The sequence below is a fragment of the Rhodnius prolixus genome, unplaced genomic scaffold (assembly GCF_049639745.1).
Source record: "Rhodnius prolixus isolate KJV_2025 unplaced genomic scaffold, Rpr scaffold_5, whole genome shotgun sequence".
In the NCBI taxonomy this organism is placed as follows: domain Eukaryota; kingdom Metazoa; phylum Arthropoda; class Insecta; order Hemiptera; family Reduviidae; genus Rhodnius; species Rhodnius prolixus.
In genome coordinates this window covers 11,160,940-11,186,727 of record NW_027411624.1, presented here as the reverse complement: position 1 = coordinate 11,186,727, position 25,788 = coordinate 11,160,940, and the positions used below count along the sequence as shown (strand labels likewise).

Genomic DNA, 25,788 nt, shown 5'->3' with positions numbered 1-25,788 from the left:
AATTTCGGGGAATCCCCGCAGTGCTGCGAGCAATTTCTGGGAATCACCAGGTTGAAATAAAAGAGCGCTAAACGAAACAGGTCTTACTGTACGACGATTGAGATATCTATCGTCCCCTAAAATAAACTCGTTTCCAATATAATTGCATTAAATTTCAAGAGTTTAACAAATACAGCCACATTCTTTAATTCTTGATTAAAATATACCGTAATCTCTCTTTATTTCTGATACTTCTACGGTGTTAGCTAACTCAAACATTTTTAATGAAGTTAACTTTTCTATTGTTTTCATCTAGGGTTACTCATTTGGGCTGTTCTTCACGTGTTTCATCTACTTATATGAGTATAAGATTTTTTTTCTTTTAAATTCAGCCATCCACTTCTTCAATGGTGAAAATAAGGTACTCCATTCAAATCTTCACCGACTTTGGCCGACTTCCAAAGAAAAAAAAACTACCAGTTCAAGTTGTCCCGCGTGTAGCCAGTTTTTATTTTATTTTTAATCTAAGGCGCTTCAACGTCTGAGTTGAACAGCGGCCAGTGCTTTTTTCAGTGAATTGTCCACTTCCCAGAAAGTGTAGTTTCGTTACAGGCTGAACAATGAATTGTACGAAGAGAAAAATCTAACGGCCGTGATCTTCCCGTAGGAATTCTGTTTCCTACAACTATTTATTAATTGAGAAAATTATAATATTTGTTAGAAACTACCTAATTTGGTAGTTAGAGCGAGTCGTGTCTGAAAAAATTTTTATCGATTACTTCACTTTTACGATAACAGTTCAACAGTTTTCCAGTTGGGCCGGTCCAAAACAAAGAATTTCTATAGTGCTGTGATATTTTTCCAGTTAATCCAAAAATTCGAAAATGTCTACTCCAAATTGGGTGTATAGATATGGAGTAATCCATTGATGGTTCCAAAATTGCGATACCTGTACGATCGTAACAAAACTGTTCATTGCTAGCAACGCTATCTCCTTCCGTTCATGGACTTTTCATCTTACCCTCATCCTGGACATGGCCATCAGAAATAAAAAATAATAAGAATGAAGCAATTAAAATCCATTGATGAAGGTAATCATTCCTTTGCTATTCTCCTCGATAGAAATTCACTAAACGAACGATTCAGTGAAGCTGTAAAGTTCTATTTCTGTTTCTATTAACTTCTTAGTTAAGATCTACCATTCAACACTTTTATGGGATATTTAGTGCTTTGTCCCTGTTCTAGATAGAGTAACTGTTTCTTTTATTGGAAGGGAGAATAAGAAAGATTAATTAAAATATTCTGTAATCCTGTACCAAGCCGGAATATAACTAAAACCGTTCCTAAAAACAACTCCTAAAAAAGTTTTTTTTATAAACATATTAATAATAAAAAATAAAGTTTAGAACAATTTTCGAACGAATCGCTGAAAGTTGAGAAATCTTTTCGCTTAAGTGTCACTTTCAGTCGACTGACTTTTTTTTTGTAGTAATTTATAATTTTTTCTCATATATTAAATACATTTAATATTACACAAGCGATGAGACATTCAATTTATATTAAAATGACACTTTGCCTTCATCCTTCCTCCAAAAAATCCCTAAAAATGATTTTTTCTTGAAAAAACTTGATTTAAATAATTTAGATTTATTTCAAGGAGGCTTTGGGATAGTATTTACGAGTATGTGAGATCCCAAGTTAAATTCCCACGAGGAGATCCTAATTTTTGGAGATTGCAAAATTTGTATTTTTGGAGATAAAACATATAAGGTGACCAGAGTTATATGCTCCACCCACTTTTTTTTTAACGGCGGGAAATTTCGAAAAAATAAAAAACACGTATTTAATCATTTTTAGTCTAGTTTATTTTCAGTGATTGACCCATTTTTTTAAACCCCTGTATCTCGAGATACAGCATCCAACTTTGTTTTTTCAAATGGAACGTTATATTTTTTGTTGCATATTTTTATAGTATTTGAGCTCCTAAAAAAAAACAAAAAAAAATTTTTGGAAATCGGTTAGGTTTTTCAAAAGTTATGGTAATTTAAAATATGAAAAACAAATTTCAGTTTACTGTCAAAATTAGGTTATTTTTTTTTTAAAGAATCTGTTCAAACTGGGCACAATCAATGGATAGGCAAACCAAAACTCTGGACTCCCACGCTTTGCTTGTAGCAGCACTTATGGTGGCGAAGTCAAGATCCAGGCAGGCTAGAGTTATTCGACGTTTCAGATCATCGACTGAAGCCACGGGATTAAGGATACTGTACACTTTATTTTTTAGATATCCCCACAAAAAATAGTCCATTGGGGTTAAGTACGGAGAGCGAGGTGGCCATTGGATGGGACAATGCGTCCTTAAGCACTTTTCATGGAAATTTCTGTCCAGGTAACCTCGAACCACTCTCGCATTATGTGCTGGGCAACCATCTGGTTGAAAATACATATCTAGCCTCTACGTTGTAGAAGAACATCTTCAAGCAGAACTGGCAAAATGTCTCTTAAAAAAAAAGTTGGATACCTTTCACCAGTTAAGTTCTCTCTGTAGAAATATGGGCCGATTAGTTCGATTTCCTAAAACTCCACACCAAACGTTTGAAGAAAGAACAACCTGAACGTCGAATAACTCTAGCCTGCCTAGATCTAGACTTCGCTACCATAAGTGCTGCTACAAACAGAACGTGGGAGCCCAGAGTTTTGGCTTGCCTATCCGTTGGTTGTGCCCAGCTCGAACAGCTTCTTTTAAAAAAATAACGTAATTCTGACAATAAACTGAAATTTGTTTTTCATATTTTAAATTACCATAACTTTTGAAAAACCTAACCGATTTCCAAAAATTTTTTTTTGTTTTTTTTTAGGAGCTCAAATACTATAAAAATATGCAAACAAAAAAGTAATCTCGAGATACAGGGGTTTAAAAAAATGGGTCAATCACTGAAAATAAACTATACTAAAAATGATTAAATACGTGTTTTTTATTTTTTCGAAATTTCCCGCCGTTTAAAAAAAAAAGTGGGTGGAGCATATAACTTTGGTCACCCTGTATAAATTTCAATTATAGGGTCAAAAAAAAAAAGAAAAAAAAAAGTCAAATCGATTTAATCAAAAAATTTTAATCTTATCTCTTGATGCCATCTTAAAGTCATTCTACTTAATTAATATGCATCATTCTTCATCTAATTAGACGTTCATTTTTTAAGATACTCTCTTTTTTTCAATTTTCAAAACAAATTTTCACCATCGCTTTGTGGTCTCAAATATTCATTTTCATCAAAGGAATTTGAATTATTCAATCGAGTCATTGATTTAGATTTTGATAATTTCATATTATAATTTTTATTTTTAAAATTTAATATATCAAAATGTTCTTCTAAAAATCTGTTTTCTTTCAAAAAAGCTTTTCTAAATTTGACATTTGGTATTATTGATTTATCGTGAAATGTTTGCATTTTCAAAATTGTTTTCATAATTTCAAGAAAATTATAATCATTATTTTGATTATCTTGATTGTTTTTTTGATTGAAATTAATATCATCCGTTGTCCAAGCATTTCTTCTCTTTATTGTACGCTTTGGCAAATATCGATTATTGGTGAAAATTTTGTTTTTATATCTGCCGACACAATTCGCATTACTTACAGTATGTCGTCGGCCAGTTAGTTCTTCTGATGATTTCAAAAATGTGCTTGGCACAATATCAGCTAGTCTAGTAGTTCTTCTTCTGTTTCTTGGATGATGTACATCAGGAACCTCGTATTGATTGTCCTAGAATCAAGCGTAAAATCAATTTTATTTTTCAATATACAAAAATAATTGAGCAAAAATTAAAATACTCTAATTTCGATTTTCGATGTTCATCGTAGGATTGTGTTTGTGGAACACAATAATAAAGCTAGAGTTATTCAATAATTATAATAATAATAAAAAAGGTAAAAAATGGTACTTCTAATGTCTTAGGTCAGGGGTCGGCAACCTATTTTAAGTAGAGAGCCATTTTTCCTTAAATAATTTTAGTAAATCTTACCAAGAGCCGCAAGGATGATAGTGTGAACAACTCTATAGATCATTTGTAATCTCAAATTATTACTTTATGATATTCAGTAACATATAAATGTTTTATACATTTATTTTTTACATATTACAAAGTAAATAAACAAATAAATAATAACTAAACCTGTGTTTGGATGAAAATATTATATAATTACGTACTTTATTTTAATATAATTCTATTCAATTTCAAACCTATCTCATTTAAAATTCTTTTTGAAAAAATACCTTTAATAAATGAACTTTTCATTTGTTTCAATAAAATTAAAATATATAATATATTTTGGACAGGTTGAAGAGCCACACAATTTGGATAAAAGAGCCGCATGCGGCTCGCGAGCCTCGGGTTGCCGACCCCTGTCTTAGGTTGGTAAAATAAAAGTAGTATTTTTTACAAAAATGAAATTTATCATTTATGAAATTTCATTTTTATCATCAATACATCAATCTGTCGGAAATTCCCTTAGCTTCAAAATGCATGCATTGGTTTTGCAAATAACTGTATTGGTTTTCCATTTATTAGGCTTAACAATGCAAAAAAAAGTCGTTTTTTGACCTGAAAAATTTAAAAAAAGAAATCCGCAACGTAAACCGATTTGGTTTTTAGTGGATTTTGGTTAATTTTGACCCAAATAATAAGGAGAAAGGAAAATTTTTCATGTTGGTGAACTTTTCAATTAAAATCGCTCTAGGCGAACCGTAATATAATATACAGGGTGATCCATTTAAAACGCACCAATCGCTAATAACTTTTTAGGAAAGCGGAATACCGAAAAAACCAACGAAGTAAACTATATGTTTTTCTTGGTCTAGTTTTAAAATTTTCCACCCCCGTTATATTCTTACCTATAATCATAGGTCAAGAGGTCTTGCATACCGGGTTGCATTAAAATGATGTGATGATTGCTTTTATTTGATGATAAAACAAATTTACCCTGATTCACCCACAACCATTACATTACTCTACATGTTTTAAAATCTTCAATTATTTTTTTTTTTTTTTTTTTTTTTTGGCGCATCAACAGCTGAGGTCATTAGCGCCCGGAGCTTTTTCCAGTGCACTGCCGGCCTCCGGACAGTGTTCTCTCGTTACAGACAACACTGTCCATCACCGGACAGTGAGCTGTAAGAAGCTCCTAGGAAGAGAAAATCTAAGGGTCAGCTGCTGGATTCGAACCCGGGACCTCCGCGTGGGAGTCCAGTATGCTAACCTCATAGCTAATCCCTTCCCTATCTTCAATTATTATTATTTTTTTACTTTGCGTCACCAATAACATTTTTTGCAGTCAGAGGACCTCCCAAAACGTGTATTCCTTGTGGAAAACTAATATCGAAAACCGATCACGAATAGATAAAATTGTAACTTTGATCTTAAATATCTCGACTAATATTAAGGATATCGAAACGGAGTTAACGTCATTTTTCACAGTGTTTTATGTATTTTTCATAATCATTGTCAAAACCAGTGGTCCTTATGAAACCCCAATCGGTTTTTTTTTTGCCGTAACTCCGCCAAAAATAAAGATACAGCATCGGGGGTGGAAAATTTGAAAACTAGACCAAAGAAAACATATAACTTACTTCATAGGTTTTTTCGAAATTCCTCTTTCCTAAAAAGTTATTAGCGATTGGTGCGTTTTTTAAATGGATCACCCTGTATATTTAAGGCGCGTCAGCTTCTGAGATAAGTGGGTTTCCAGACACTGAAAGATAAAAAAAATTTTACTGAGAGCACTGTCCGTCATCGGACTAGAAACTCTAAGAAACTTTTAGGAAGAGCAAATCTAAGGACCAGCAGCGGTTTTCGAGCACATCATCTCCGCTGTGAGAACCCAGTACGTTAAACACTTAGCTAGAAACTCCAGAATAGTACTGCATCTACCTAAGAACGGGTATGAAGTGGCGTAAACAAATTTAAAAAAAAGAAGAAGATGAAATGGGTTGGCAATGCTAAGTTGAGATATGCGGAAACCATATACTTGTCGATTAGATAGGAAATCTGGATAGCAGTGGTTTTGTCCTTTTGCTGATTGGTAGGCAACTTTTAGGCAGTTGAAAAGGCTTATTGGACTTAGATATCACAATAACTGTGACGGACTTCCAGACAAATGGCTGACTTTACCATCATTCTCCAATTAAAGATGGTTTGATGAATATTTCTGATGGAGAACTGCTACAAGAATTAATTGTTGATTTTTGGACCAACCTATCCTTACTTGGAACATCCTAAGTCTAAACAATCTCAAAATCGATGTTTAAATATCTATTTATTAATTCTAACTACTGAACGAATCTTTTCCCGTATTTTATTTTTTTTAATATTAAATTATTTTTCATTCAACAGTTTAGTATGGTAGCGTTCGTCAAGAGATACGCCTTCTTCTTCTAGTATATCCCTGTAACAGCGGATCCATTCTTTTGCGTAGTACGAGGGTCGTTTGAAAAGTCCGTGCAAAAATAAAAACTACTTAATTTTTTGGGGTAAACCTTTTTTATTTTTCAACATAGTCTCCTTTTAGGCTTATACACTTCGTCCAACGCTGCTCTAGTTTGTTGATCCCTTCCGAATAATAGGATTTGTCCAAGTCTGAAAAATAGCCATTCGTTTCTGCAATCACCTCCACGTTTGAATAAAATCTTTTTCCCGCCAGCCATTTCTTCATATTGGGGAACAAATAGTAGTCCGAGGGAGCCAAGTCTGGAGAATAGGGAGGATGTGAAACGAGTTGGAACCCTATTTCCATTAATTTTGCGACCACAACTGCTGAGGTGTGAGCTGGTGCGTTGTCGTGATGGAAAAGGACTTTTTGTGGGCCAATCGTGGGCCTTTTTCTTGCAGCTCGGTTTTCAAACGGCCCAATAACGATGAATAATATGCACCTGTAATAGTTTTACCCTTTTCCAGATAGTCGATGAGGATTATTCCTTGCGAATCCCAAAAGACAGTCGCCATAATCTTTCCGGCCGAAGGAACGGTCTTCGCCTTTTTTGGCGCAGATTCCCCCTTGGTAACCCATTGTTTAGATTGTTCTTTGGTCTCAGGAGTGTAGTGATGTATCCATGTTTCATCTACAGTGACGAAACGACGCTTAAAGTCCTGCGGATTCTTCTGGAACAGCTGCAAACCGTCCTTGCAACACTTCACACGATTTCCTTTTTGGTCAAGCGTGAGCAATCGCGGCACCCATCTTGCGGATAGCTTTGTCATGTCCAAATGTTGATGCAAAATATTATGTACCCGTTCATTCGAGATGCCCACAGCACTAGCAATCTCACGCACCTTCACTCTCCTGTCATCCATCACCATATCATGGATTTTATCAATGATTTCTGGAGTAGTAACCTCAACAGGGCGTCCAGAACGTTCAGCGTCACTTGTGCCCATATGGCCACTCCGAAAATTTTGAAACCACTTATAAACTGTTCTAATCGAAGGTGCAGAGTCACCATAATGTTTATCAAGCTTCTCTTTAGTCTCCTGAGGCGTTTTCGCCTTTCATAAAGTAGTGTTTAATCAACACACGAAATTCTTTTTCGTCCATTTTTTGAAAATCACTCGACTTCCTCGATTCAAACGAATGCCAAACACAAAGAAATAGACCGATCTGGCTGAAACTTGGTGTGTGTTCTTCCAAGAGATGCTACTAACTAAACATAACCTCGATACGCGCCAGTGGTGCTATCTCTCTGACTTTGCACGGTCTTTTCAAACGACCCTCGTATATACTGCTTACTTATCATCTATCCTATACAAAAATTTTTTATCAAAACATTGGATAATGATTCTAATAGATTCGATTCAGAATACTAAAAATAGTCTAAATCTTCCACAAAGGGAAAATTAAATTAAATATTCTTATTCTGTACCTAGAACAGATAAGGAGATATGTCCCCTGATTCATAGCAGGAAATACGTATTGCAACCTTGAGTAATTTTCAAAATCCTTAATAAAGTAGAAGGGTCTAAAAAGCTTACTGAAGATAAAAGACCTTACAGCGTCATCAGATTTTTCTTCTCTATTAGTTATAATTATAAATAGAAATAAACAAAACTATATTTTATATAAAACCATCTTCTAAATAAAAAGTATTGTACCATATATATTGTATTTATCTTGAAGAAATATAAAAGTACAGAAGTTAGTTACCAATATAATAGTCTGAAACCAATATTAATTTTGTTTTATTTACCAACTGATTTTTGATTCCCTGATCAGGTATAAGGATTTCAGAAAAAACAAAAATTTAGTTTATTTTTTGCTCAACAAAATTAAATTTGATTTTATATAAAAAAAAAAAAGATAGAAGAATATTATTATGACACTTCAAAATACATAATTCATTTCTTGGGTGGAACTTTTTTTAATACTTTTTTAGCAAAAGCTTCTGGTTTAGCTTCTAATTTAGTTGGCACCATTTTTGACTCTTTAGTCAAAGCACCCAGTTTTGTTGGATCTTTTGCCGCTATTGTCATTTTGGATTTAGTACTTATATCTTTTGTTGGTACTTTGGATATAGTTCCAGTTTTTGCGCTAGTATCTGGTAATCTAGCGTACGGCTCTTTGGCGATTAATTTTTTATTAGGCAATGGCCTGGATGGTTCAGTCATTTTGGTACTTTGCATAGTCTTTGCTGTGCCTTTCGATGATCTAGATCTGCTAAATTCAGCTAGGCTTTCTTCTAGAGCGTTTTTAGTGCTCGGACTGACGTCTACTTTTTTACCAATACTTTCTAAAATTTTCTTCCCTTTTGTTCCTTGTAAATATTTGAAAAATTCCTCTTCAGGTGATAAATCTGAAGAACCACTTGAATTTGCTAGTTTTTTATTTTTCTTCGCTTTAACAAGATCCATTATTGGATCATTTTGTTCGTTTAACTTTGTCAGTCTTTTATCTATATGTTTTTGTAGCTCTTTCATACTCGCTTTGCCTGATTTACCCTTGTCAGGACCACCTTTAGTTTTTTTCTCCGGATTTATCTTCTTTTCCAAATTCATTAGGGAATCCATTAAGCCGGTAACATCTGATGATTTTTTACCACCTCCTTTATCCATATCCTCATATTTAGGTTTACGTAACTTATTAGTTTTTGGATTTTTTTCATATTTTTTCTTACCAAATGGATCTTTTACTACTTCATCCTCTAGATCTTCTTCTTCAGAATCAATTGATAAATCCGACAATGATAGGGTGCTACCAGTTTCTGTAGAACTTGTTAAACTTTCTTCCTGTCTAGTTTTCTTTAAATATGAACCCATTCTACCAATATCAACATCATTCTTTTTCTTCATCCTTTGTGAATCTTTAAATTCTTCTTCATCCTCGCTGATACTCTCATCTTCACTCTGCAAGAAGAAACAAAAAATACACTCATCAATTAAAAAAAAAAAAAGAAGAAGAAAATTGGGAGTAAAAATAGTTTGGAATATTTTTATAAATTCAATTTTTAAAGAATTTACTTTGTTTTTGCTAAACTTTCTGAATTACTACAAAGTCTGCGACACCTTTATCCTCTAGGGACACAAAAAAAACCTACGATTTAGGGACCAAAATTAAAGGCCGAATAAATCTATTATGACTGTAAAACTTTTATCTTTTTTTTGTGCATTCCATTATCATGCAAAGTTATTTAAATTTAAATTTATTTACTTATTTATTTATTTTTTCCACCCTTAACGCAGATAAAAATATATATTTTGTGAGAACAACCTCACGACTTTTCCGCTTTCCCTTATCACAAATCTCAAAAGTTTCAGCGTGGAAATTTTCTTCAAACTAGTTCGTTTGAGAGAAGTGAATCAGAAATCTCGAAATTTTCATTTCAATTTGAATTTTATTTTATTTTTTAAAGTAATCTCTAATCTTGTGAGAAATGAAGTCAAATTATTTTGGGGGATATTAACAGTACATAGGTGGAAGATTCATAAGAAGTTTCATAAAAAGGAAGCTCAAATAACTTGTCTACCTCTGGAAAACCTCCTAGTACCCATTTTCATGAAAAATTACTTCAAAGCAAAACTAATAATGTCCTGAAGTGAGTATTTTGGTTGGCGGGGGAAAAACTGGAAACACCAATTAGAAATTGCCTAATTTCTTATTAAAGAAAAACCTCGTTAATAGAGAACCCTAAATTAGGGTGAAATGGCTCCCAACCACAAAAAAAAAAGGGCCGTAAGTTTCAAGCGAACAGAAGGAAATGTTGAAAATGTGATTAGGTCTTCAGTGCTGCTTTAATATCTTTGATTTTATCTCTTGTAGCAAGAATTTTTATTGTAACCCTAATCGGTTTCGAATATTCATCCACCATCAGAGATTGACTTTGTTGTAGAGTTATCGATTTCAGTTATGTTTCCACTTCCTATCTCTCAGTGTAGTGAGATAAAATCAAAGAGAAGTGAATATAATTTAGGAATTTTATTTAGGCTGCATTGGGCAGAAAACGCCTTAAGTTAAGCTCATGCTCAATGACTGAAGTAAAGTAATCGCTTATTTTTTTCAGGCGGGGCTCATGCACTGGAGGCGACTAACAAACATACTTTAAGGTAAATTTCTTTTATTAACAATTAAATAAAAATCCAAGGCCTAAGACCGGGGGAATCGAACCCAGCACCACAATAGTTTAGCTTCGCAGGTCTCATCTCTTAACCGCTCGGCTACCGTGGCGCCCTGCTCAATGACTATTTGAGTGCCAAAGAAAAAAAAAAAAAAGGGAAGCTAATTTTAATAATAGAGTTTAATGTCATGCGATAAGTTAAGGTGTTCAAAGCTAGACGATGTTTTCTCTGTTAGCTGGTCATGTACTGTCGCGTGACCTTTAACACCATAAATTATAAATAATATTTCTGTTCCAAGAGTTTAATAAAGGTTATTTTATAATATTTCGAATCAAAATATTTGATATTTATATTACAAATCCCATCATGTTTTGTAAACTATTCCAAACTCTACAGCTGAGTGTATTTTTTATTCCTTTACATTTTAAAGCTTATCTTATGTAGAATAATATTTTTTACACCAAATTAGTTACAAATTAAATTGTCTATATTCTAAAGCATAATTTTGTCGGATTAAAAAAGAAAATAAAGAAGTAAAGTATTGTCTATTATTTCAGAAGGGCTTTACATCCAACTACCGATCAGGTGTCGTAGACGGTGATGATTTACTATAATTACTATCATTATTTATTTATTATTTTTTAAATTAGCCATTAAATAAAATCCCAAATATTTTTGCTAGACCGGCTCTATCACAAATATGATTTAAAAAAATTAAACTAACTACATGCATTTTATTGAAAAACTCTTCCTAAAGAACAACCTTATTTTTTTCCTTAAATTTAAAATAAAGAGAAATCAGGCTATTTACTAACATCCAGGTTCAAATTTTTGAGGTAATCAGCAACTTTTTCAGCACGCTCGTCTCCTCTATCTTGTCTTTTTGAAGTGAAGAATTGTTTCATATCATCGTAACGTTTGTCAGCTTCTTTAGAAGACTTCATTTCGTTCCTTTTGTTAACAATATTCAAACAAAACAGGAAAAAATGTAAAGAATTGTTAAATATATGTTTACTAAAATAAAAAAAATCAATTCCGTGATAGAACAAAACAAAAAAACGTTAACATATGTAAATTAAAAAAACAAATGGACATTTTAAAAAATATATAAATATTTAAACAAATATCATGTTTTTATTTAAATCATAGATTGCAATGCTAACTAAATTTTGTACTCTTTCTTACTGTACTTGTGAAGAAAGATATTGGGAGTTGGTGGAGTTCCGTTTTTGAATTTGCACCGAAAATATCGGTTTTCAGGTCGAGCGTGACCTAACAAGTAGTTTCTACAAATTGGTTTCTAGGAATGCACCAACAACTTTGTCTAATATCTTACTTTTATTCTTAAGAAAAAAGAAAAAGGTAAATTTTGAACTTAGACTAAATGAATGTCCCTGATGTACAGATTTTGAGTACCTGACCTTCTTATCATAACTTTTTTCATCTTTCTTAGGGGTCCTCATTAAAACTGTCCGGTAGGACAGTTGTATAAGGGGTTGATCGTTAAAAACTGCACAGAAAAGCGTAACGTTGAAAAACACCCAACTTGAACAATTTTTTTCTCATTTTCTGTAAAAGATAAAATTCCCAAATTTTCTTTATAATATTGGGCAAATCGTCCCTTATAACTGTAATTTTTTGTTTTGTTTTTGCAAAAACCCAGATCTAATAGATTTCAAAAAAACTGAAAAATACCGAAAATTGGTCAAAAATAACGACAAATGGTTTAATCAGCCCTTATACTTAACTTTTTAAATTGTAAGTTTTTTGTTAAGGAGATCCAGTGGAGTCTCGGTTATCCGTCACCCTTTTATCCATCTATTCCAATTAACCGTCACTCTCCTCAGTATTTACAAAATTTATTTTAAGTAAACAGAAATTTTCTTTTGAGATTTTTTCCTTTGTCTTTTTAGGTACATACTCGTGTCCATCATTCGACAGTTTGTGGTTTTTTTCCCTAAAAAGATCAACCACAAACAAAACCGCCCACAAAACCGATTAGATGTCGCAGACATTGTATTCATTAATTTTAATACACAATAGAATGAATTGAATAATGAAAGATACCTGACCTTTAAGACTTGAGCGTAAAAACGTATAAAACATGTATACCAGTTAATACAAAGTTTTATACACGTTAAACAAAAGAATCTGGAAATTTTCCTGCTTTTTTTCCATTATCCGTCTATTCGACTATCCGTCACGTGTCCGGTCCCGGTCATGACGGATAACCGAGACTCCACTGTACAAGAGAGTTTTTAAGGAAATATTATGGGATAATGGGAAGGTTTATTGGACTACCATTATTTCCGGTGAGAGCCCAGTATTTAATTAATACTATTTGATCTAAGTGGCGCCACGGTAATCGAGCGGTTAAGAGGCGAGACCTGTAAAGCTTATATGTTTTGTAGTACTGGGTTCGATTCCCCGGTCTTTAGGGAAACCCTCCGTCTACGACACCCTAATTGGCATAGTTGGACGTAAAGCCCGCCTGAAAAATAGGCAATTACTATTTGATCTAAGTTGTTGCAAAAAAAAAATTTCGTTATAAAGGAGAATGTGCCCTACATTTTAAAGAAAATTTGGGAATTTTATCTTTTATAGTTACAGAGAAAAAAAAAATGTCAAAGTTGTTTTTTTTTAAACGTTACGCTTTTTCTTGCAGTTTTCGGACGATCAACCCTTATTTATGTGATTTAATTTTTTCAAATATCTTATTTAAATAAGACAAAAAAATTAAAGGAAGAAAAAAAATTCCGGCAGAAAATAGAGGGCTCTAAAGTGACAGTTGCAGTATGATGTACGACGGTATTTACAAATAATATTATAATATTAGCTTGAATTTAATATTTTCAAATAATTGAGAGTTTCGGTGGAAGTTTAGAAGATTGAAATAATTCAATAAGATTTTGGAACACCAGAGCCATCTTTTTTTTGAAATTTTTTTCATTAAAATTTGTTTTTAAGGGGGCGGAATTCCGGTAAGAGGCTTAGTTTCTTCCTAGTTCTTCACCAATAGTGAAGCCAATAGCCAACTAATATTTAGTAAACACTCCTTGTTAAGGGGAAAAATCGGGAGAGCTTAGTTAAAGTTCATGCTTGTTCATCGCCAGTTCTTTAAAATAAATATTTAAAATAGGTTACAATAATCCTTACCTCAATTTCATGGAAGGTGGCGTAAAACGAACTATATCAAAATATTGATAAGGTGACGGTTTTAAAATATGAAAAGTCATTGCTTTTCTAAACTCTTATTTATTTTCAATTTTAAGATATTCTAAAAAAAAATCAAAATAGGAAAAAAAAAACATCTTTTAAACGAGGAAGCAAAAGGTAACATGTTTCACCGCTAACATTATTAAGCGAAATGTGTTAGTAAATAAAAAAGGCTATAACACTTAATGCAGGTGTTAGGTGGGTCGCTATTGGCAACAGCCGCAACTTAAAATGATTAAACCACTTTGAATAGCTTCAGAACATGCCATTTCAATACTGGCGATTACTTCCTTTTCTGCTTATTTCCACGATCTCGTATTCATGTACAGTATAGAAATATTACTTAAAAGTCAAAGGTATAAAATATGATGATTTTTGTTTGTATACAGGGTGAACCAGTAAGTAATGTCCATAGTCTGTGTAGTACATCTAAAGTGGAGTTCAATGACGTATTGGCCAACTTTATATTTTCCACTGTTCTTGAGTGACGTCACTTTAAATTGTTTTTTCTAAAAACATTACTTTTTTCCAATAAAAATGTTATTACTCAGGAAGTTTTAGTCCGAATTCGATTCTGATGACACGGTTAGAAAGACAGATAGATTTCCTAAAAATTGACACCATTTTGAAGCATAAGGTATTTCTCCAAACAGCCTCAATCTTTCTCCGAATGTTGGAAAAATAAAAGTAATCGAAAATTTTTGAAGAAAACTCATTAGGCCCTTATGTGATCATTATCAGACCTAGGTGCTGGCACTTTTTATAAAAGTTTCCTTGTTTAATGGGGCTTTCAAACGGTATATCATTTTCCAGGATTCCATTTATCTTCGTATGAGAAATCACGTTTGTTTTGCAAGAAAACGTGTTCACGAGCACTCAAGAGTGTTAGTTCATCAAGTTGTTCAATTCATTGAAAACTCTTTTAGATGGACCAGTAGCCAATTTTTAAAGTAGTTTGTCTTAAAATAAGGAAGTCAAAGGTTACAAATTGCCTTTTAAACATTTACTTCTGATCTCACTGAAATACTCGTATTTGAGAAAATGTTAGGAAATATTTTAAACAAGTGCTATTTTTATAAACAAAAATTCATATAGTTTGTACTTACTCCAAATTACAATTTCACACACAACTACCTGTTGAAAAAGAAAAGAATGTGAATAAACCTTAACAGCCTTTTTATTAGTGCAATTTGTAACCTTTGACTTCCTTATTTTAAGACAATCTACTTTAAAAATTGTGACTACTGGTCCATCTAAAAGAGTTTTCAATGAATTGAACAACTTGATGAACTAACACTGTTGAGTGCTCGTGAACACGTTTTCTTGTAAAACAAACGTAATTTCTCATACGAAGATAAAAGGAATCCTGGAAAATGATATACCGTTTCAAAGCCCATTAAACAAGGAAACTTTTATAAAAAGTGGCCAGCACCTAGTGTCTGATAATGATCCCCATAAGGGCCTAATGAGTTTTCTTCAAAAATTTCGATTACTTTTATTTTTCCAGTGTCCAGGAGGAAGATTGAGGCTGTTTGGAGAATAAGTTATGCTTCAAAATGGTATCAATTTTCAGGAAATCTATCTGTCTTTCTAACCGTGTCATCAGAATCGAATTCGAACTAAAACTTTCTGAGTAATAACATTTTTATTGGAAAAAAGTAATGTTTTTAGAAAAAAAAAATAATTTGACGTAACTCAAGAACAGTGGAAAATATGAAGTTGGCCAATACGTCATTAAACTCCACTTTAGATGTACTACACCCAGTAGCCCTAAGGAAATTACTTACTGGCTCACCCTGTATAAAGTTCTCAAGGCACTAAACTTATAAAAAAACTTTCCTCAAAATTGTGATCATTCAATTAGGATACATTTTCAAATGCTTGGTAACCATTTTCTGATAATTAGGCTTCACAAAATGATCCTAAAAAATTTTCCGAAGAAACTAACTCGAAAATTCTAAAGTCGTAACCAAAATTTTTCATTTAATATTCACGATAGATAATCTTAGAGATTTCTCACATCATTTAGGATCTTTATTGGAATTTATCTCACACTGGTCGTAGAAATTAAGGAGTTTGCTAAATCACCCCAATGTTTAATTAAAAGTGCGAAAGGAAACAACGTAAAAACATCAAATCGATACTAATTAAACATGATACAACAACAAGATCCAATTACTAGGTCTTTGATTTTTAATCAAAATCTTTGAAGCCAAAGTTGAAGACTTATTTTATTATTGTTTTCTAATTAATTTTTGACCAAATCTAAGGTCATTAGCGCCCGGAACTATTATCAATGCCAATGCCGGTCTTCAGGAGTTGTTCTCTCTTTACGGATTTCCTGTTAGTGGTTATGCACAAATTTTACTGATCCTAATAAAGAATCTAATTTCAGTTTATATTAGATAACCCATAGTGTTCATTCACATAAATATTGTTTAACATTTTAGTTACATTTGTTAACATTGAATATTGTTATTTCTGCCGTGGTGAGGTTTTATACATTGTTACCAAATGTCCATTATTATTATTAATTTACTGAAATATCGGAAAAACATCGGATTAAAATTAAAAAATACAAAAATTACCGAGCGTAGCGCCAGTTTTTAGGCGCAAATGCGATGATACTTTTAGCGCAAGGCATTAATGTGTTGCTTGTATAGTAGATCTATATCGGGACAAGGGGCAGTCCTGACTGTTGCCAATTATTCTCCAATTGTCTCCTTCCTCCTCGATAATTGGCCAGAAAATCATCTTCACTATTTTCCTTTCAAATATAAATAATTTATTTTCATCTTTTTTTTTACCCATCATTCCGATTCTCACGTTAAGACTGGTTTAAACAGCGTTTTATACAACTGCATCTTTCTATATTTATCCATTATTTTACCGATTTGAAATGCCTTTGCAGTCCATGATAGCTTCCGTTTGGAGACTGTATTCTCCAATCGATTTCCTGGGTTATTATGTTGTTAAAATAATTTATTTAGGTGCTTAAAGTAAACGAAACCTTCTCCTTCCAAAGATCGCATCATTGTTACAGGTTCCAGTTGTCATGTATTTTGTTTTTTCTGGAGTTCACCGCCAATTCCAGACGTCTGGCACCTCGTTCAACAGCCTGATTTGCATGTTCCGACTTGCTGATGATGTCTACGCCATCAGCATATGCCATGGATATTAGTAGTAAATGAGTACTGACTGAGTCTAAATAACAGACTCTAGACTCAATAATACAATCAGTAACGAACATCGTTGAAACCATTTACCATAAAATCTCAAAATGTGAAGAAATCCATTCAGTATATTTCCGGTACTGTCCCCTTATAAAACCAGTATAAAATTTCATCTTCCGGCATTTTTCTATTTTTGAGATACTTTTTACTCATTATTTTTAGTCTGACTTAGAGGAACGCAAAGCGGAGATTTTCAGTCACAGCTCAATTAGGGAAATTTGGCACAATAACAAACAGGTTCCTTATCTAATAAGAATAATTTGGAATAGTGATTGAGAGAGAGTGAATAATGACCATAGTTCTTTTAGTAAGTCCGGAATCTGGGACTCAGGATAGAAAACTCCTTTAGAGAGAAGGATAAGAACTAAATTACTGGGTTGTTAGGTGGGAGAGTAATGCATCGGAGCGTAAATGTAAATATCAGAAATGCAGCTGCACCTATAAAAACAATTCGGTCCCTTCTTCTTCTAGTGATTAGTGGATCTCTAAGCAGTACTTGCTATTAGTGGATCTCTAAGCAGTGCTGCTATTAGTGGATCTCTAAGCAGCACTTGCTATTAGTGGATCTCTAAGCATTACTCGCTATTAGTGGATCTCTAAGCAGTACTTGCTATTAGTGGATCTCCTAAGCATTACTTGCTGTTAGTGGATCTCTAAGCAGTACTTGCTATTAGTGGATCTTTAAGCATTACTTGCTATTAGTGGATCTCTAAGCAGTACTTGCTATTAGTGGATCTCTAAGCATTACTTGCTATTAGTGGATCTCTAAGAATTACTTGCTATTAGTGGATCTCTAAGCAGTACTTGCTGTTAGTGGATCTATAAGCAGTACTTGCTATTACTGGATCTCTAAGCATTACTTGCTATTAGTGGATCTCTAAGCATTACTTGCTGTTAGTGGATCTCTAAGCAGTACTTGCTATTAGTGGATCTCTACGCAGTACTTGCTGTTAGTGGATCTCTAAGCAGTACTTGCTATTAGTGGATCTCTAAGCATTACTTGCTATTAGTGGATCTCTACGTAAGCATTACCTTGCTATTAGTGGATCTCGACTTCTTATTGTAGCGTAAAAAGATTGGGAGGAAGTGAAATTACAATAATAAAATAAATGACACCCTTATTACTGCAGAGTAAGTTATAGTGCCTGATAGATTTCCTTCCGCGGGGGGAGAGATATTACCTTAAGAGTGGAAAGTTGCATGTCTTGAAATGAGTGACAACTCGACGAAGGGAACCCCACTGGTTGCTTTGTTTCAACAGATAGAGTCGAGTGTCGGTCTCCCATTCTGTCTACTAGTTTATTTTCAGTGCACTGTCAAGTTATCATTGAATCTAGATTGATAGTTTGCATGATTAGAACAAATATATAGATCTATATAGTAATAGTTATATAGTAATATAGTTATAAATTAATATAGTTATCAATAAAAATCTTTTGCTACTTTCTATCACTAGATAAGGTGTGCGCATTATTGCGATCAAATTTGCCATTTTGAGTTTTTCGTTTTGAGGTCCTTTAAGTCAGAAAAAGTGATTTTTAGAAATGGTGTATGTATGAACAAAATAATTCAAAAACGGTAAATATTGCAGCAAGCTAAAATGTAATATTTCGAAACAGTCTAAGATGATGCAACGGTAACTTAGTGGTCTAAATTCCTGAACTGGAAATATCGCAACTTACTGGGCTACAGACTGGATCATCTGGTTTTACAAATGGAGCCAAGATGGATTATGGATGGCTGTGGAGCCGGAATTTATGGATTTAAGGCTTTAAATCTAAGCAATAAAAACCTGCGCTAAAAAAAGAAGACTCAAAGATATGGAGATTCACCATTTTCTAGGACAGCTAGGTTATGCTTAAAGCAGCTTGTAAAAGGACTTCATCCTCTGTTTGGAAGTGTAAGGAGTCTAGGAGACAGCTTTTTTCCAGAATAATAAGGCATTCCTTGAGTGGATGCCGAGTCAATCTAGCAACAGAGGAAATCAAGTTGCTGATTATTTGGCCAACCTTGGAACTCCAGCGCAACTCGCAAAATACTTCTTGATAATATTTCAGTGGCAGCGTTGTAAATTAACCAATACGCTCTCTCAAAAGTGCTCTAAATAGAATTCTTCTTAAAAAATAATTTAAAAAAAATGGTTGTATGTTACATCTAAACTATCTGGCTAACGATGTTACTTCTCTGGGAGGAAAAACCAAGGCCTGTGAGCTTTACCCAAGAGTCGCTCTCCAGCATTAAGAGTCTGCTTAAAAGGACATGTCTGGAGGGTGAGCTTTAGTGTGAGGGGAGCCACAATAGATCTAAAGGGGTCGCAGTGGCGCAGGCCTTGAGGCTGCCCTAGTCCTCAACCTTAACAAAATATATACTTGGAACTCCCTCAAAATTGTTCGTTTTTGAGCAAAAATATTAATTACATCTAATCTCATATTCATTTTATTATCTCCAGACTGATATTTCCGTTGGACACACCTTAGCGGAAATTATACACGACTGATATTTGAGACAAAAAATAAATAAATCGATATCACATTTCTAATTGCTAAAGTATAATGGGGATAGGGTCTCGGCTGTCGCCAAACTCCATAGCTAAGTTTTAAAACTTATCTATTGGCCCCAATCGCTGGGAAAACTGTTCCAATCAATTGGCTCGTTAAGACCAACAACGCTATCTGCATTTATCAGCCAATCAAGCCTGCCGACTGTGAATTAGCGTGCCTTGCTAATTCACTTTTGTCTACTCACTTATCCCTAGATATAAAATAGCGCTTCCATTTATCCAGAACTTTCCTTATATTTTCCCCGTTAATGGCTCCTGAATATGCCCCCCCCCCAATTAAACTGTGGAGGGGAAAAAAAAGCACCGGTGGATTTTTTTTAAAAAAGAAAACATAAATAAAAAAATAAAATTGAGATCTCTCACAGATTTACTTTTTCGTGAAATGAAAATAGAATTTTTGTGTAAAATGAAAGGTGACTACTACAATATTATATTTAATGCCCAAAGGAAGCCAAATCTAATGAAAAATATGTGACTCAAACTTTTTGAATTGTTCCTCTGTGAAAAACCTTGCTATCACTTTCGATCAAAGCCTATCCTGGAAAAACCATGTTTCCCAAATCTCTCGTCGTTCCATCCATATCCTTAAGCAGTTTAATAGTTCCCGTCACCTTTTTCCAATTAAGACCCGGCAACTCCTAGTTTCCTCTCTTATATTCCCCCATTTCGACTATGGTTGTTTAGTGTATGGCGCTCTTTCTGGGTGATATTGAAGCTAAGCTTAAGCGCCTCATGAACTGCTTCATAAGATTTATTTTCAGCATTTCCAGAGACTCTCGCATTTCGCCACTGCAACGATGAGTTGAAGTGGCTTTTTCCTGTCTATCGCCGCCAATATTTTTTGGCTTCTTTCCTTTTTCAAGTCATCCAGTCTCAAAGGCCTTCCTATATTTTTCAACTCCTTAAGTTTAAATCCTCCATCCATTTCCGTAACACTAGATCTCGCTCATCTGATCTCTATATTCCCTCTCACCGTACCTCATCCTTTGACAAGTCCTTCCTAATACGTGCTGCCTCTCTCTGGAACTCCTTGCCTTCATCTGTCCGCCATGCTCCTACCCTATCCATCTTTAAATCCCGTCTATTCAGTTATCTACTTTCTATTCAGCTTCCTCCGAAATTCTAATTGTTTTAATTTATTTCCTTAATTTCTGCTGTTATTTTTATTTTCACTTTTTGTAAATACTTATTTATTTATTTATTTATTTTCTTTTTAATCACAGAGCAAACTATTAAGGCCTCTATTTGTACCCGTGTTTATTCTTAGGGGACAATTGTCCCAGAATAATAAATTTCTTTTCTATTTCTATTTCTACTTCACTTATATTTCGAAAGTCCCTCTACTTTTTGTTTTTATTAAAAATAAATATAGATTTCAGGTAGTTTTATTTTAAGTTGTTTTTTTTTTTATTCGGAGATTTTATCAAATGAACATCAAGTCAAGTGGTTCGCCCCCTCCCGAATTGGTAAAGCTCTGATAATTTTCAAAATTGATTTTAAGGGAATTAGGTGTAAGCAAGCAACATTCTCGTTATTTTGTTTTACAAGCTCATTTTTATTTTCATTAAATAATTACATTCGTATTTTGATTGGCGTTTTTTGGTTTTCAATTATTTAAGGTAACACAAATAATATGTAAATAAAAAAATAAACCAATCCTGTAACCAATGTCACCATCATAACTCCTTCCAGGAACAGATACAATCTGATGCAGCAGTTGTCGAATCTGCTGAAAAATTAATTAAGTCTCAGCTGTTTTAAGTGCAATTAACAATAACAAAATGTGCATTCTTTCTTGTTTTTATATGGTCATGTATTTGAATGTTGGTAGCACTTACTAGGGTCAATCGCAGCTTAACTTTGGACAACAAGCTGACCTTCTGTGTACTGTATACGTTCAAGACAAAGTGTACTCCGGTTAACTGGCTACAAGACTGCTTTTCCCTCCTGATGACTGTACCGGATAAACTAATCCACTACAAAAGGGCCGAAGTTACTCTAAGTCTGAATCCTAAACTGTAGTAATAATAGTAACATCAAACTCCAGACAATATAGAACAGATTCCAAGACTTACGGCAAACTCTCCTCGACGTACTAAAATCGACTCCCTCCATGAGACTTCATCCATAATCCCCGTACATATCCTTTATCCACCCTAGATTGTCATTCTAATCCTACTCAACCACGAAATAGCCACCTACCGATCCTTCCAATCCCTACAGACCCAAAAAAGAATTAAACTTATCCTTCTCTAACTGACTTCAGGTTTTTCTATCCTTTTATCCAGCATATTCTCACCCGGTCCTATTGTTCAGCGTTCCATAATGAAAATTGGTTTGTTTTTATGTCTGGGATGCGTGGTTAGCGTACCACAAAAAAGGAAAAAAAATCGTATTTAACACAAATTAAATACCTATTTTAAGGTGAAACCATCGGATAGTGAAATTAGGCATTTTGGACCAACTTAATGAACCTAAAAAGTACCTCTTTATTGAATAGATTTCTCATTTTGTTCAGATTTTATAATTTTATTTAAATTAAAGTAATCGCCTATTTTTTTCAGGCGGGCTTTTCGTCCAACTACCGAATTAGGTGCCGTGGACGGTGGCGGCTAACAAACATACTTTACTGTAAATTTCTTTTATTAACCATTAAATAAAATCCAAGGCTCAGAGACCGGGAATCGAACCCAGTACCACAATACATATTAGAGCTTCTACAGGTCACGCCTCTAACCGCTCGGCTACCGTGGCATCTTATTTATAATTTTATTTTCGAACATGGGAACCTTCTTAGTCACCACCTGCATATTAAGGACTCCTCTCACTGAATCTCAGCAATTCTCTTCTTAGCTCGTATCATTTCTTTGAAGCGTAGCTTAGATCTTTAAATAAATCTTAAATTCAAATAATTTATTAAATAAATAAAATTTAAGAGTTAATTTCAGCACACTTCAAGTTCTACTTCCTTTAAATTTGTTCTTATCAATTTGATCAATGAATCTATTGATCTACGTAATTAAATGGGCGATTTTTAATAAAATTATAATCATTAAACGATTACTTACTTTTTTGCAGCATTTCTTTCAGGCAACATATCAATCAGCTTTTTCAGAAACTGAACAAACAAAATTAAGTAAATACGTTGAGTTCAAAAAAGATGAAAACTGAATTTAAACTTAAATAGATCTAGAGGGGTAGACATTCTTTTTATATTACCTCCTATTTTTGTACCTTTATTCTTAAATATTTTTACTGCCACTAAGTTCAGTGCTAACTTACTTTAGAGCCACAACAAAGTATTAGTGTTTTTTTTGGCGGGGAGGGGGCCGAAGTTTAGTGAAAGTATGTAGTTAAATTTAAGTGTTTATTTTAAAATTTGCGTTTGTTTATAATATAAAAGGAAATTTCATTTTGATGCTGCATTTCCGTCCGGTACAGCGTCTGTAAATGTGGAGCTTATTTTATTTTGATTTAAGGCGCGTTAATATCTGTGGTTATTGGCGCCCGGAGCTTTTTTCGGTACAATACCGGCCTCCGGACAGTGTTCTCTAGTTACAGACAACACTGTCCATCACCGGGCAGTGAAGCTCCTTGGAAGACAAAAAAAAAAAAAATCTAAGGGCCAGCAGCTGGATTCGATCCCGGGAACTCCGCGTTGGAATCCAATACGCTAAACGCATAGCTAAAGCCTTCCCCTTGGTGTTTATTAATTAGAAAAAAATAATAATAAAATTAATCGCGGAGGTCCCGGGTTCGAATCCAGCTGCTGACCCTTAGATTTTCTCTTCCTAGGAGCTTCTTACAGCTCACTGTCCGGTGATGGACAGTGTTATCTGTAACGAGAGAACACTGTCCCGAGGCCGGCAGTGCACTGAAAAAAGCTCCGGGCGCCAATAACCTTAGATGTTGACGCGCCTTAAAACATTAAAAAAAAGAAAATTAATCAATCACTTTTTATTCTTGATCTAGCCAAAAATTCCGTTTACGCCAAATTTCATGCCAATGCTAACACTTCAACCTGTTCATAAACAATCTATCACCAACAATCTATCTCCGACAATCTACCTTCGACAATCTATCTCCAACAATCTATCTCCAACAATCTATCTTCAACAATCTATCCCCAACAATCTATTCCCAACAATCTACCTTCGACAATCTAACCCCAACAATCTATCTCCAACAATCTATCTTCAACAATCTATCCCCAACAATCTATCTCCGACAATCTATTCCCAACAATCTATCTCCGACAATCTACCTTCGACAATCTATCCCCAACAATCTATCTCCAACAATCTATCTTCAACAATCTATCTCCGACAATCTACCTTCGACAATCTATCCCCAACAATCTACCTTCGACAATCTATCTCCGACAATCTATCCCCAACAATCTATCTTCGAACTAAATCTCCCCACGAATCCTCTCCGATGAATTAAAATTAAAAAAAATTAACAGAAAAATAAATAACCTTCAATATTATTACCTCACTCTCTTCACTGTTATGGTCAACCATGTTCGTCTGGAAAAATCTACTTTCCTTTTTAGCAAAAACGCAATTCACTGTATGACTATTAGTTCATGCTGAAGTAATATTTACAAATTAATTTCTCTCTCTCTCTTTTTTTTAATGTAAATAAAAACATATGATGGGAGGTTACACTTCTCAAAATGGAAACCATTCATGTTTTAATTTATTATTTATTGTTTCCCGGTGACTGCAACATAACTGGGATACAATATGACCTTCATTCAAGTGATTTATTATTATTTGTATTCATTTTTTCATCTACATCAATTACATCTTTTTGGGGAGACAGAACTTCCAAGTTATTATCACTCTTAGCTATATATTCACCACTGGAGTTGATTCTTTACGAGCTTGTGCTACCCTTACATATTTCTGACATCCCCAGTTAGGCATCTTTGGCAGACGGAGCCTGGAAAGGCTGTAGTTCTCTCTTCTTTCCACTTGGACATCGTACACTTCGACAGGATGCAGTAGTGAAGATAGATTCGGGCCAATCCTATTATTATTTCCACCTATGTAATTACTATTTTTTTTATTTCATTAGAATTGTTTTTTTACGCTGAACTTTTGTACACTTTTTTTATAATTGCTTGTTGCGTCACTGTAATATGCACTTAAGAATATACATATTAATGAAAGAAAACAAAAACCAAAAAAGAACCGTCTTATCAAACGCTCTATGAAAATCACTTCTTTCTCTATAAGGAAACAGCTAGTTTTTTGACCATTAGTTAGTAAAAATGGGCACTGCAATCGTTTCGATTTAGAATTTTCCTCAAAAATTCATTTTGAGGCCCTCAGAGTCTATAAAAAAAGGTGCATTTTTTATAAAATGGTGTGTGTGTGAATTAAAAATATCTCAAAAATTAAAAAAAAAAAAAAAGATATTCTTACCACAATCATAGGTCAAGAAGTCTTGCATACCGGGTTGCATTAAAATGATGTGATGATTGCTTTTATTTGATGATAAAACAAATTTATCCTGATTCTCCCACAACCCTTACATTACACTACATGTTTTAAAATCTTCAGTTATTATTATTTTTGTTCTTTGCGTCAAAAATAACATTTTTTGCAGTCAAAGGACCTCCTAAAACGTGCATTACTGGTGAAAAATAATTATTCAAAACCGTTCACGAATAGATAAAATTGTAATTTTGATCTTAAATATCTCGACGAATATTAGAGATATCGAAACCGGGTCAACGTCATTTTTCACAGTTTTTTATGTAGTTCTCATAATCATTGTCAAAACCAGTGGTCCTTATGAAACCTTAATCAGGTTTTTGGCCGTAACTCCGCCAAAAATGAAGATACAGCAACGGGGTTAAAAAATTTGAAAAGTAGTCCCAAAAAAACATATAGTTTACTTCATGGGTTTTTTCGAAATTTTGCTTTCCTAAAAAGTTATTAGGGATTGGTGCGTTTTAAATGGATCACTCTGTATACATAACCGTTCTTGCTAAACACACTGTTGGCCATGGATTATATTAGCATTATTCAAGATATAAATTTTGGTCTTGTCATAATGAAACAATTGCAATGTCCATTCATCAGACTTAATTGTTCATTTAATACTAGATTAGAATTAGGTAAAGTAACAGTTGTATTGTGAGTGTTCTGCTGTTATTGTGGTGATCCTTAATGAAGGATTGCTGTTATA

General features: G+C 33.7%; 1 protein-coding gene and 1 long non-coding RNA gene across 3 annotated transcripts; both read right to left on the bottom strand.

The window, feature by feature from the left end:
• Positions 1 to 8,099: 8,099 nt before the first annotated feature.
• LOC141458614 (uncharacterized) lies at positions 8,100 to 24,231 on the bottom strand. 2 transcript variants are annotated; one of them, XM_074136861.1, is made up of 4 exons: positions 24,081 to 24,231; positions 22,656 to 22,705; positions 11,394 to 11,529; positions 8,100 to 9,369 (listed from the first exon to the last, which is right to left on the bottom strand). In XM_074136861.1, the coding sequence occupies exons 1-4, from the start codon at positions 24,108 to 24,110 to the stop codon at positions 8,365 to 8,367; spliced, it is 1,221 nt and encodes a 406-aa protein (XP_073992962.1). In that variant the 5' UTR covers positions 24,111 to 24,231; the 3' UTR covers positions 8,100 to 8,364. The 2 variants fall into 2 exon arrangements, with proteins under 2 accessions (XP_073992962.1, XP_073992963.1); XM_074136862.1 differs by lacking the exons at positions 22,656 to 22,705; positions 24,081 to 24,231 and adding an exon at positions 13,735 to 13,829.
• LOC141458616 (uncharacterized) lies at positions 21,119 to 22,639 on the bottom strand. Its single transcript, XR_012461079.1, has 2 exons — positions 21,426 to 22,639; positions 21,119 to 21,316 (listed from the first exon to the last, which is right to left on the bottom strand). It is a non-coding gene; the product is annotated as an uncharacterized lncRNA (long non-coding RNA).
• Positions 24,232 to 25,788: the final 1,557 nt, after the last annotated feature.

Coding starts and splice junctions, on each gene's coding strand:
- LOC141458614 (XM_074136861.1), bottom strand. CDS start 24,110: ATGGTTGACCATAACAGTGAAGAGAGTGAG. Junction 22,706..24,080: donor ATAACAGTGAAGAGAGTGAG/GTAATAATATTG, acceptor TTGTTTGTTCAG/TTTCTGAAAAAGCTGATTGA. Junction 11,530..22,655: donor GAAAGAAATGCTGCAAAAAA/GTAAGTAATCGT, acceptor TGTTAACAAAAG/GAACGAAATGAAGTCTTCTA.